The 14,677-nt window shown below is 31.2% G+C and overlaps 1 protein-coding gene across 1 annotated transcript; it reads right to left on the bottom strand.

Annotated features, from left to right (window-relative positions):
* Positions 1–5,789: 5,789 nt before the first annotated feature.
* LOC105838364 (116 kDa U5 small nuclear ribonucleoprotein component) lies at positions 5,790–14,205 on the bottom strand. The gene is made up of 7 exons (XM_012683884.3): positions 13,854–14,205; positions 12,993–13,264; positions 11,382–12,073; positions 11,071–11,300; positions 9,701–10,419; positions 7,704–7,984; positions 5,790–6,393 (listed from the first exon to the last, which is right to left on the bottom strand). The coding sequence occupies exons 1-7, from the start codon at positions 14,097–14,099 to the stop codon at positions 5,888–5,890; spliced, it is 2,946 nt and encodes a 981-aa protein (XP_012539338.1). The 5' UTR covers positions 14,100–14,205; the 3' UTR covers positions 5,790–5,887.
* Positions 14,206–14,677: the final 472 nt, after the last annotated feature.

Raw genomic sequence — 14,677 nt, forward strand, 5'->3', positions numbered from 1 at the left:
ATTTGACGTTAAAATGTTTGCTACTTAGGAGTACAATATGGGTATATCACAATGCAATATTATAGTAATATCACTAAAATATTACAATATAATATATCGCAATGCAATATTTTAGCAATATTTTTGTAATGTCACATTGTGATATATCGCAATGCAATATGTCAACAAGATTTCTGTAATATTACATTCCCGTTGTAATATGAAATATTATTAATATTACTGTGATATTATAGCAATATTATATGCTGTATGGGATTAATTCGTAATTAAAAATATTATATTTTACATAACTAAATTATAATTTGCAAAAATGGATAAGAAAAACAAAAGGATACAATCAGTTTTAAGTTTTACAGTTGCCAATTCGTAATTTTATTAAATTGAGGTTGAAGTTAATGAGATTAGTCCCTGTTCTTGTTTTACACAGATTGCGATTATGTTTTTCGTGGCTTCGTCGTTTTATAATATTAAACTTATAAAAATCTTCTCTTCTTTCAATTTTGATAAAAATTTCGAAAGCAATTTTAAATTTTAATAAAAAAGTAACAACTTGAAAACAACTCATTTCCATACTTATGTTTATATCAATTTTTTTCTTATTTGTGAGCTTCCCATTAATTATATCTCGAGCGACTGACCTCCACTTTTCAAACATTCTAATCGAAAATATATTAAATTTTTTTTTCTTTTCGCATATGTTAATTGTGTATTAATTAAAATTTTCCATACACTGAAAGTACATCCTCATTGCAACAATCCTCCAACGCAATGGTGCAATATTGCAGTTATATTGCGCAATGTTGATGCGTCATTGATGCTGTTGGATTACAACAACGATGAAATGTCCACTTTTTGGAAGATTGTAACGAAATATCGTAGCAATATTGCACTGTAATGAACTTGTAATAATACAATATTGTTGTATTTATTAAATAGTGTTGCATGCAAAAATATTTTTGTTTTATAGAAATAAATATATTACGCTATATTTTAGTTAAATACTTTTATTTGCATTATTATTTTGTACATATAACTATTGCCAATACGACCTAACGATTGTCATTAATATCTTTCATGTTCAAATAATTAAAAAGAATTATTTGATTATAGTATTTCATTATTAAAATATATTATTGTATCACATTATGAAATTGTGATTTTGCAACGTTTCCGAAACATTACTGTCATGTTGTATGCTACATATTACGGATTTAAATCTCTGCAATGTCTTTGTCATTGTATTGCAACTTGTAACATTGTAATATAATGTAATGATTTGTGCTGCATGAGTTTTTTTTAATTTTAATACCAATTTGCAAAGAGGAGAAAAGAAACACTAATAAGAATAAAATAACAAGAAATAATTTAATAATTAATAGCCATAAGGAATTTGCTACAAAAGAAACTAAGAATTTTGAAGTTTTTGATAATTGTATAAACTTTAACTACATTTTTCTGAAAAAATGTTTTTTGAAAAAACTATTGAAAAAAAATATCAATATCTTTTATGGTTTTTACGTACGATCAATATTGTGTTAATACTGTCTTTATTATTAACTTTATATCGATAACACAAGCCTGCAAATTTTAACTTTTTTCTGCAATCTGGAAAAGACTTGTGGCTTTTTGTAGTTTTTTTATATGCTGAATCGGAATTCACAAATAGAAACGTTCTATCACATTATGTTTTCGAAATAAAGAGATTGAAGCCTTCAAAAATGCGTTTTAGGAAATTCAAAAATTTTGTAGCCGCACAGAAAAAATATTCTTTTGATAATATGTAGTTATTAGTTTATTCTTGACACATAAATTTAGAAATGAGATTATAGAGAGTTAAACAGATATAACTTGCTTGCATGAAGAAATTTTATATTGTTCCTAGCAAAAATATATTGTTATTATTAAAGAATAATTTTCTTATATAAAGAGAAAAATATTGAATAACAAACAATAGTATTTTTAAATAAAAAATTATTTAAAAAATAAGATTAGATTACTTCTATTCGATTATATGTTATTTTTAGAAAGAGTTTTTCATATAATTTAATTCAATTATTAAGGGTATTTATTTACAATTTCTTCTTATTTCAAAAATTAAAGTAACCGAGTAACGATTAATAAATTTGAGATTAATAATGTTTCATTAATCCTGTTATATTGTTGAAATAAGAATTTTCAACTTCTCCCGCGAAATGTGTTTGCGCTTGTTTCATCATTGGCTGCGTTCAACGAAGAATGTAGTGGTAGAACTTGTAAAATTCTTTTATATAATGGGTTTATACATTTAGATCCAACAGGAACTAAGGGCAAGAACTAATTGTGTTTCAGAATTTTACACAGTTCCATCGACATTCTCCGTTGAATGCAACCATTCTTTCCATTGTTAGAGCTTGTGAGCTATAATAATATGTACCATATTGTTACGTCTTATACTCGCGTGCTTCTATTCTTGATCCTGTTTTTCCAACGGATAATTTACAGTGAGGAACAGTATGAATTAAAAAATCTTTCCTGTTTTTAAAGATATTTGGATATAGTAAAAGTTTGATATCATGTATTCGTTCAGAAGTTACTGAAATCAGATAATCTCAACTACACTTGTCGATTCACGTAAGGAATTTAGCCAATATTCTGAAATGGATATTATTAATTGTTGCACTAACATAAAAATATTTAAGATTATAAAACTGTTCTGAGATTGTACATTATTATTTATATCTAAAAACAATGATTATGTTAATTTGAATATATAAGTTTCATTTTTTGAGAGTAATTTTTGTCTGTGTGACAAACCCGATGTACGCGAGTTTCATAATAGGCTCAAAATAATACTTGAACATTATACTTCATAATGAAAATATTGAATTTTTTTACCGATGTCATCATCAAATCTCTAACACACTTTTTAAGGGGAGAGGATTTACGTTCGCGGTATAGTACGATTGCTTTGTTGTAGATCACTTCGCATAATAAAACGCGAACGTACCATCCTCCCTCCTCTCTAAAAAAGTGCGCCAGAGATTTGATAATGTCGCAATGAAAGATTCGATATTATAATCGCAAAGTATAATGTTTAAGCATTATTTCGAGCCAATTTTTAAGTCTCACACATCGAATTCGTCAGTTACGAAATTTTAAATATTTTCGAATACATTCTTTCTTGAAGACTTCAACCTCTTTTTTTCGAAAACATGAGGTGATAGAGCATTTCTATTTACGGATTTGGATTTAGCGCATAAAAACAATGAAAAATTAGAAGTTTTTTCTAGACTGCTATACAGACTTGTGTAATCAACATATAATCTATCATCCACAGAAAAGATTTCTGGATGCAATGCTGTTAGCCTTCAATCTAGAATAAAATAGGATCGATATAGAGCCAATCACATTTAGTGTTACAAAGAGAATATTTTATTCTTCAATAGAAAATTCTTAAATCTAGAATAAAATAATCGTTATACTATCTTTTTAATTTTCTCAGATGGATTCAAATAGAAATTTATGGCAATCTCATAATATTCTTGCAAGAATGATGTCCGATATGTTATATCCCTCACCAACGCCGTACGCTCAAGAAAGATAGGTTATGATGAGAGAGAAAACGTGATACTGATTCGGCGGTGTCCAATATCCGTTTCACTTGTACTTCATATTAATGTCATCTCTCGCTCGAGTGCGAGTGAAACGGATATTGGACATCGAATCGGTATCACGTCTTCTCTCACATTATAACTATCATCTTTCTTGAGCGTGCGGCGTTGAAGGATGCTCATTAGACACCACTCCTGCCGGTTAACCGTGTACGATGCACTCTTGTTTGCGTTGCATGTTCCAAGCATGCTCCTACATGTTTCTACGCATTTCAATGGAGAGGCATGCTTGGGGCATGTTAGGCGACTCAAACAAATCTTCCATTATGTTATTCACGGTAATTGTCTCGATAAGACGCGGCACTTTGCACGGCACTGCTGATGTTGCATGACGCACGCTTTTACACGTTACGTATAAAATTATGCAAGACGATATTCAATAAATTGCGCTGCGATCCGCGATACAACCACGCGATGTTGGTTGGGTGAGCGCCAAATATGACACTAACATCGCGCGCTCTATTGAGTAAATATCGAGTAAAGAATTATTCTACATGCAAGAATATATAAGCTTGAATTTATATATGTTGCTTTTATCTCAAGATAATAAGTCAATCTTATTTTATTCGCGAGAGGAGAATAGGAATTATTGATTTAATCAAAATATTGTTTTATTTTTATGCTACTTCAGATTGTAATAAATTAATGTATCAAGAATATTTTTTGTCTAGTTATCAGAAATCTTTTCTGATGGTGATATTAATGCTTATATATTTGTATAAGTATTTGACATGCATTAGCAATCTATATTATATTATACTATAATATAATAGTTTCATATAATATAATAGTATCATATTATAAAGTTCCTTATACGCAGAATGCGAGGTATAACAGGCAACAAGAACAGAAAACAAACATGAATAAGAAATTATTGCCTCAATAAATTTCCAATGCATATATAATAATGTAATAGCGACAAGAACCAATCGTCGGTTCTTATTGCCATCACATTATTATATGTATATTAAAGTAAGGACATCCGCAGGATTTTTTCGGGAGGAAACAAACATGCCTCTTCGTGCTCTTCTTATAGACTCCTTTACCACCGATCCGGATGATCTTGCATGCACTGTCATTTTCTAGAGAAGGAAGGACAAGTGATCTTTTTTGCCCCTCGCTGCAGACGCCTATGCATTAGAGGCACATCGAAAGCGATAATTTCTTATTCATAGTTTCTGTTTCCTGTTCCTATTGTCATTTCCTGGCATTGTACAAAGACCTTTAGAGTAGTCGCTGATCGATTGCTCGCGGTAGCACAACCAGGGGCTTGATTCTTGAACTTGTACGAAAGAATTTTGTATACGTAACGCCGCGCGTTTACCAATTGATATATGTATACCTTTTAGGTCTCAAATTACGTACCTTTTAGATTTCAAATTATATACCAATCAGTGAACGCATAGTGTTACCTGCATTACTCTCGTATTTTTTTTCTATGAATTCAAGAATTGGATTTCAGAGCCCTGAAGATTTGTTAGCCAAACGTGAATTGGCACGCGTGCGCGCGCGCGTAACGTCTGTCGGGCGGGTACAAATCTGGCCTATGAACAGATATATGGGACGACCAACAACATTAAAATGGCGTCTGACTCCGGCCACCGAGCCCGCCTATTTGGTAATGCGCAGCTGTGACTCCGCTGACTCCACCCGCTGCGTGCGCGAGCGACTAACGGCGCAGCAATGTAACGCGCAACTTTCTTGCGTCCGTCGGCACGTATCATCTATAATTAGAACAGCTTTTCTTCGAGATCAAGTCCATATATTACGCGATAATAAACTATTAAAAAATCGGGATTATATAGTTTACTAATAATCATGTAGACCCGTATTCTCACCTCACTTTTATCGATAAGAGTACCGATAAAAGTGCTTTAAATGTAACGATAAATGTAATTTTTTAGATGCAGCTCAGAAGCTCTAAGTTTTTAAAAAACGTATAAATGTTACTTATATAATATACTTGTATTTGTGTTATACATATAATCTATATTATATAAAATAATTTGATTTTAAAGTTTTTCAATCAACTTTATTCCTTAAATTTGACAATGAACAATTAAATATTAATAACTTTAAATTTTACTAGAGATATCACATGATAGAAGGAAATTAATATTTGAAATCGTGCGAGAGACATTTTTTTTGTACGAAACTTTAATGCATGATATTTTATACATTTATTTTGTATGTGTTTACTTATATATGCATTATTATGTTTGTATTTACTTATTAACTTAAAGAGGATAATTCAGCAACACATCCTGCCGGGCCAATTCGAGTAACATAGGATCATCGAAGAACTTATTAATGGATACATCTTCAGATAGTCCCTTGCGTCTTCGTGTTTTCAGCATAAACTCTCTAGCGAGATGGGTGGCCGGCTGTGGTTCTAACGGTCTGATAGTAATACTCTTGTCCAAAGGATCTCCGGGCACGATCTGCCAATGGTGAAAAACGGATAGACAAAACGCTTGACCTTGAGTGTGCGTTCGTAGATCCGTTTCAAAGCCAAAACTGTCAATCGCTGGTATAAAAGCCTTGATCGTATACAATGGACTACCGGGAACTGGTGCATCTTGTGTCACGTGACCTCGTCGTTTCGCTAAAACTGTATAAACGGCGGATACGCAATCCGCGGGCGCTTGTACCTCGACGAACAGGTACGGTTCCATCAACCGTGGAGTCGCCATAAGAAAAGCGGAATACGCAACACGTCGAGCGGTAGGAATGATTTGACCACCTATAATTTAATTAAGATGTAAAATAGATATTATATGTCTATATGCAAATTATGAAAATTATTGTTTTCTTTGTAGATCTTTCAGTTCTTAATAGTTACCTTTTTTTAATAAAATATTCTAATTTTTATAGATTATTATAAATAAATATGTAAATACAAATATAAAATATTCTTCAAATTAATTAAATTTAAGATCGTATAGATCGTATCGCGTAACCTAGCACTCCTCATGGCAATATAAAAGAGATTAAGATAAACGCAAAAGTTCCATAATGTTTTGCAATATTCGTAATAATAAAAGAGATATTAATTTTTTTTATGATACGAATGAGAGCGCGCTGAAAGAAGCTCGCCCACATCGATCTAGATATCTGGGTAACTGTTACCCTTTGTCTCGAGCCAAACACATAAAATCAATTGAGTGACGCCATATTATAGACAAAGTTAGAATCTGACCAATCAAGTCATTTTTTAATTGACAAACATAGGTTGCGTTACATTTGGCGTTCATAGCTATGTGTGAGTATCATTTCATCCTTGTTGTTCACCAAATATTAAACAAGGATAAATGCTTACAAGTGCTATGAGGAAACACAAGCCACACATGCACACAAAAGTACTCCATTCATATACTTAGGCTTATACATCCAAGTCTAACATTTCTTCTAAGATGGCGGACTTAATTCATCGGCTTGACCGATAGAAGCGCTAACAACTATACGTTCAGATCAATGATCGCCCACTGTATCAAGCATTGGCTGCCAACGGCTCGTTGGAAGGGGAAGAGATGAAACACAGACAAGGCGTGCTTTGCCTCTTCCTCTGACGCACCACTGGCACTCAATACTTGATATAGGCTACTTTCTCTTTGGCGCTCACAGCGCTGAGCATCATTTCATCTTTGTTCATCAAATATTAAACAAAGACAAATATAAAACAAGACGTACAAGCATTGTAAGGTGTCAAAGGGAATGCAGCCATAATGGCTGTGCGCTATAAAACTTTTATGTTCATCCTAATCCCTTCTATTTTTCAATGAGCAGTGGTAAATATTAAGCGATATATCTTGCATAAAATTAATTTTTTTTTTTGAAATTTTCTTTGAATTTTATAAAATATATTGTGTGTTTCAAAATTGAAAGATTTTTAAATATAAAACACAATATATGTGGGCTTTTCATTTTTTTGCACTACGTGCTTGTATTTATACTTTTTAATGAAACATTTTATCAGTTTATTTTGATATATCTTTATGTTACATTGGTACGGCTTATAAATTAATATCGATGTAATATGCATAATGAAATTACCTCCTCTATGTAGTGGCTCCTGCGCAATAACTGCGTCAAGAATTTTGAACTTGACATTCCGGATCGGTTCTTCACACAACGGACCTTCGCGAGTTCCCCATTGAAAACCTTGAATGATAGCATCGCGAGCGCTGTTCAATAATGTTTTATCTACTTCGGAAGGCAGAGTGTCATCCACCAGAATGTTAGGGCCCGTAGAGTCGGGACCAAATGCCCATATGCTTCGTGCCGCTAATAAATCCCAATCGTATTTTGTTTGGAAAAACTCTCCAAGTCTCTTTCTGAAAAAAATAAAACAAAAATTAATGTAATAATATTAACCCTAACCAGGGTCGTCCATGTCCTCCCCATTTCTAACAATTGTTAGTTCCGAAATACCAGCAGTCATGGGAGAAATCCTTCTCATTCTCTAAGAAAGATCTTGTAGTAAGGAACTTGAGGTAGAACTTTTAGAGCTCTATCTCATTTAATCTTAAAAATGCCGGCACGGCATTGAAGTCGTGTGCGGAACTAAAAGAGGTTGGAGTTCTACGTTAGTGTTATGTGTAGATAAGTGAAAACAATTTTTTATAAAAATGTATTTTTCTGCATAATTTGAACGTATTTTAAATTTTAAATTTTTATTATAAAAAAATAGACATTGCACAGAGGTACATAATGGCGCAAAGGGCAGCAAAGAAAGTTTCAAGGAGCTTTTTTTTTTAATAATTTTGAAAATACAAATTTATTCTTTGTTATTAAAAATTTTGTTTTTGGCATCGTTTTGGGTTTTTGGATAAATTTGTTTATATAAAAAATTTTACAATTTTTTAAATAATTTATAGAAATATGCTCTCGACACTTTGCAGATAATTATTTAAAAAATAAAAAATTTTTTTAAGAATTGATAAAACGTTTCTAAGATGTTATACGTCGTTTCATAAAACAATGTACACCAATTAAATCGTTTAATATTAAAAAATAAACAACTTTGAAAAATCTTATTTTTAATGTAAAATAAAGAATTGGCTTTCAAGATCCAAAATATTAAAAGAATGATGGTTGATATTGGTCGATTTTGATTCCACAAGTGTAACGTTATAAACATAACTTAACAACATAATCTTACGTTATTCTTTTGTATTTTGGTCCGCCATTTTGGATTTGATACAGCATATGACATATGTACCATGCGTTAAAAGATTAAAATTCAATTTGGAATATATTGGCGAAAAAAATTGTATCAAAGCGCTTCTATATTTTGTATGTAAAGTCTATATTATCGTTAAAATTTTGAAAAAAATTCCAGATCGCTACAATTAGTGAATAAACATTGCCAAAAATGCTATTTTTGACACCTTTAATCTCAAATATCTCAAAACCCTAATTCGTGATAGAGCAATTTTGGAATTAGATCCGCATTCAGAAAATAAATTACTGTCAAAACTCAAACAATATTCGAGATTCTTAATTTTACAGGCCTGCGTAATGAGACAATACAATTCGTACATCCTCCTGGTATAGAAAGATATTCTCAAGTTTTAATAATACACTCACAAGGAAGATTAGGTAATCCGAAAATTCTGAAACTTTGTGCAAACAAATATATTAGTTTATCCATAACAGAACTATTTTTTGTTCATGGTATCTAATGATTTGAAGAGATGAATTCATCCTTAAAAAAATGTAGATTTTTCTTTTTTTGAAAATTACCGAGAAATATCGAAAAAAAGTTTAAAGACATGAAAAAGCGATGCAAGAAGAATAGATGGTTGGGTTAAGTAGGTTATAAAAAAGAATAGTAGACGAACGGAAACAGGATCATAATTAATAGATATAGCGATTAAGTGTAAGGTATAAATAGATGTGTTGTTAAATTATGTAATATAAACCAAGTCTCTTCTTAGTAAAAAGTTAAAGTAAATTAATTCTCCTTTATCAAGCGTCATAGCAGCGTGATGCAAAGTACGTATATTAAAAGAAGATTAAAGTATAATATATCTTTTCACATTACTTACTTATTCCATGTAATACGGACTTGCTCAGCCTCTATGTCTTCGGCTAGACCCCTTTCAAGCGGTTCTGCTATCATCGTTAATTTATTTCGTTTATTCGGCGTTTCGGCAAAACATTTAAGGGAACTGGTTTCTACAACGGTTTCCGCGAAGGCGACCACTGGATCAGCTACCTTTATATCAATCTCGGAATACATACGACGCAGATCATGCATCGCGCAATCAAGATAAAGCTCGCCGGTACCCAACACGACGTGCTCGCCGCTTTCTTCCACTCGTGTGCCCAGCAACGGATAGCTCTTATTTACCTTTCGCAAACCATCCAACATCTTCGGTAACTCAGATGGATTGACCGGTTCAACGGCAATTTTGATAACACTCTGCGTATTGAATTTGAGTGGTCGAAAGATATGTAACTCTTCCGAATTATTAAGATCAGTAATTGTGCTAGTCTTTACGATCGGCCGATCGATACCTTCTATGAGGACCCAATTGCCCGCAGGTACACGACTTAACTCAATCGAATAACGCGCTTCGCTAATCCACAATCTGCCAACCGTAAGAACGCGCGAATCTTCTTCATCTGTTCGTGAATACGCTTCACCTAATACGCGAACACGTTGTCCTGCTTCCAATGTACCGGACATTACTCTACCAAGAACTACAAATAGAGTACAATCCTCAGTTGGATACATCTTTGTACTGTGAATCATCAGTCTTCCCTACAAAAAAAAATTCTTATAGAAATATCTAATATATTAAAATAAATTGAAAGTTTGTGATATAAAAGGAAATTCTAAATTATGACATGCATATTTTGTAATTATATCAAGGAATATTAAAGTATATAAAACTTGCGTTCTATGATATACAAGTAGTAAATTTTAACGAGTGTTAGAAATTTTTGAAAATCTGCGTTTTATTCAATCATATTTTTAATGCTTGAAAAAGAATTGCACTGCGTGTTTACTTAATATGAGTCACAACTGTGTTTCTTGATATTAATACAAAAGATAATTATTTTAAACTTTTTATATTCTCGATTTACACAAGATCAACTAAAAAGACATTTGTTAATTTTTTTCTTTTTTAATTGCTTTAATTTTATTATTTTTAAATTCAGCAATAATTTTACATAAAATAAATGATTTTCTGATATCAAAATTTTGTTTGTCCCGTTCGAAATGATTTATTCCGAACTTTAAATGTGCATAAAAAACAAGTAATAAAATCTTGTAGAATAAAACGCACTTTTACTCTAGATTGTTTCTACGTTCAGACATCAAGTTTTTCATGCGTAAAAATATTGCATGGTGTTATATTAAATTAAGCATTAAATTAATAACTGTAACGTTGAAAATTAAAATACTAACGTCGGGATCACAATTAATCATGTCTTGCGCAAGCAGAGAATCCACTGGGCCAGTATAGATGTGCTGAACTTTAGTAGAAGCGTGTGCTTGCGGGCTAGGCACATGAGTGACACACATGTCCACTAACCCACACATATCTCCTAAGAATCGTGTACAAACAAGTCTTAGCAACGGTCGTATATTCATCTTCATTTCCTCAGATGTTAATCGTATGCCAAGTTCGTCTAGAACTGTACATAAAATATATATTTCTGTACATAAAATAATTATTTCTTAAAATAATTTCAAGCTATAAATTAAAAAAGATATACCATCGGGTAACGTTGTGTCTACATCACCGACAACTTGTGCGAATATCTTATACAGAGGCTCCAGGATAAACTCGATAAAACTTCGCTGCGCGGTATTATGTGGTGGTTTTTTGGTAAACTTCCGAGTTTTAGGGTTAAAATAAATATCGCCCCAGAGCCGTTTGGCGAATTCATTGGCATTGAGTCCGGGATAATTTTTGGCGTAGAGCGCGGCAAATGATTTCAAAGTAAAGCATACATTATATTCGGAACTAGCGAAACAGACATTTCCAACGGCAGGTGAAACAAAGCCAGGATTCTCGGTATCCGAAGAGTACAATCCTATTAGCCCATTAATCTCTTCGATAATATGCCGCAATTTATAATAAGCATCCTGGGGTGGTAATTTTAACTCTAACACCAAACGATCTATCTTATTTATGCAAACTGTCAAAGCAAGCTTTTCCTGAATCGTATGCTTCAACAATCGCTCAGTATTTAGCATTACACCTTCCGCTGCATCGACAATCAGTATCGCACCGTCAGACAGTCGGATTGCGGCTGTCGCTTCGTCAGAGAAATTTACATGTCCTGGTGTATCAAATACATTTAAAAGATATGATTTAGATTTAACATCTTGTAGCAAAAGAGTAACAGGAGTAGCTTTCGTGGAAACACCTCTTTGTTGTTCAGTGAACAATGTGTCCGTATATCTAAAAACATATAACCAGAATTTTTATTTTTATGATTGTTCAAAGCTTTTCCTCTTTCAATACAAAGCCATTTTTACGATTATTTTTTCTTTAATTACGCAATGCGAATTTTCAAGTTTGTAAGTTTATTCAACGTATCTTTAATAATGTGTAAAATAAAAATTATTTAAAAAATATTAATTTATTTAAAAGATATAAAATAATATTTCTGAAAAATAGCAAACACATCAATTTAAAAATTATTAAATTTCTATTTTGGCATGCATTTTAGCGTATGTCTACTTAGGACATAAAACTTTAAAATTTTTGAAATTTTTTAAACAAGTATTTTTGTGTTATGATAAAGCTAACAAAAATACGTAATGTTAACTTTGCAAATATCATGTTAATTTTCAATTTTTTTAGAAATTCCTAGATTCATGCCTTAGTTTTTGAGATATCGTGTTTGTAGTTTTTTAAAAAGCATTTTAATCATTATTATATCTTTTAAACCTATACACAGACACGTGCTATTTATTTTCTAATCTATCTTTAAAATTGGAAGCATCATCTCACAACACACAAAAAATATTTTTTGTTAAAGTGTACGATGATACTGGCTTATAAAGTTGCATATGTGATGCAATTGAATTCCGGATAATTAATTGGTATCGTATAATATAAGCAATAATAAATTCGATTATTGATTTAACACAGCTTTTCTCGTACAGGAAAATATTTTTTAATGATTTTAATTCTTATATATATTTTTATATATTAATGTGTGCATGTGTGTGCATGCGCATCCATGTGTACGTGTAGAATAAATGTATAAAATTTAAAATTAGTTTGTTGCATAGGTTTTTTTTATTTAACAGCTTATTTTATTTGATAAAACTAGCTTTATAGAAAAAACTTTAAATAAAAATTATACTGATACCTCAATGGTTTTTCGTCAGTTATATTATGTAAATAAGGATGTGTTTGTTGTACCAAACAATCAACCAAGGTAGTTTTGCCATGATGAAGATGTCCCAACAAAACCACATTTCTAATAAGATGTGGTGCATCCATCATATCTGCTAAAAATTCAATGCTATATGTAGTTTCAGGAAGTTGTTGTTGTTTTATTTGAAACTTTGCTTTTCTAGTAGGTGCTATTAGTGGTTTATCTAATGGTTGAGCATCTTCTTCTTGCACAAGTGTTTCTACCTAAAAGCATTAATAAGAAAAATATATGAATAAACAATAGCAATATTTACATATTAATTAATATTATAAAATATAATTATAATTAATATTCAACAACAAATGAGAGAACACTTTTAAAGAGTGATTCTAAATCAGGTATAATGCTGCCTAGAATTTGTAGTGTTATATTTAACATTGAATATGTCAAGATTTAAATATTAAAAATTACAAAATTAAGAATAACAAAATTTTGGAAGTTTTATTTAAATTATAATCTAAATATCTGTCCATGGATTTTATGTGAATATTTAAATTTAAAGAAAAGCAATTGCAATTTTATTCTATATGTATGCTTTTCATTTTATTTTATTTAAAATCACTCTTTACATATATATATTAAATGCATAGGGAGCTTTCCAGCAAGTGATATAAATTGACACAGCAGTATTTCTGTCTTTGTTTGATATTCAGTTAGAGACAAGGACAAAATTAGTGCTGTGTCGGTTTATGTCTCTTGGTAGAAAGCTCCCATAATATAGAATATATATAACTAAACATCACATATAATAATTTTGAGTTATAAAAATTAATTAGTAATTTTTTATTATACCTCAGGTCCATATACTTCTAATGCACTAGGATAATATCGCTTGTCTTCATGTAATACAACTGCCATAGAAGATCCTTGTTCCACTTGCTCTCGCGACTCATCTTTGTCTTCTTCCATTTCTTCATCAGATCGTTCTCTGTCCTCAATATCATCACCAACTTTTCCGTATTCATTTTCATCCTCACTCTCGGACGCCAGATCAGGGCCGATATAATTTCCAAACTCATCATATAAATCGGCATCCATTTTTTTATATATGCATAAACTTAAATTATAAATTTAAAAAACAATATTTTTTACAATATTTGATTTAATTTTTCACAAACTTATTTCTTTGTGGTTTGATTTTTACAAATCTTAATTAAATAATTTAATAAAAAATGTTTATAAATGAAATGTGACATAACCTAAAAATGTCATTTTATGTAATCACACATTTCGTACACACACACATTTGTTTATTATATGTTATAATTAATATAGAAAGTATATCAGAAGAATAACGTAATAAAGTTAATATATTTATTCAATTATACGTATTTTACTCGATATAATTTATAAACACAGTAAATAATGTTAAGCGAACCGCTTTTTTCGCACATGCGCACCATTGACAATTTCAATAACTAAGGGCGAGTTTACATTGGTTGTTCGTCAATTGGTCTCTTCTTTAGGTTGGATTTACATACTTAAGGATCGGTTGTTCCAACTTCTTAGTAAACTTATCATCAGATAAATATATGTTTGTCTTTATTTATTTAAGAAAAGAAATAAAGATAGACACATGCTTACCTGGTAGATAAGTTTACCAAGAAGTTGGAACA

The sequence above is a fragment of the Monomorium pharaonis genome, chromosome 2 (assembly GCF_013373865.1).
Source record: "Monomorium pharaonis isolate MP-MQ-018 chromosome 2, ASM1337386v2, whole genome shotgun sequence".
NCBI lineage: Eukaryota > Metazoa > Arthropoda > Insecta > Hymenoptera > Formicidae > Monomorium > Monomorium pharaonis.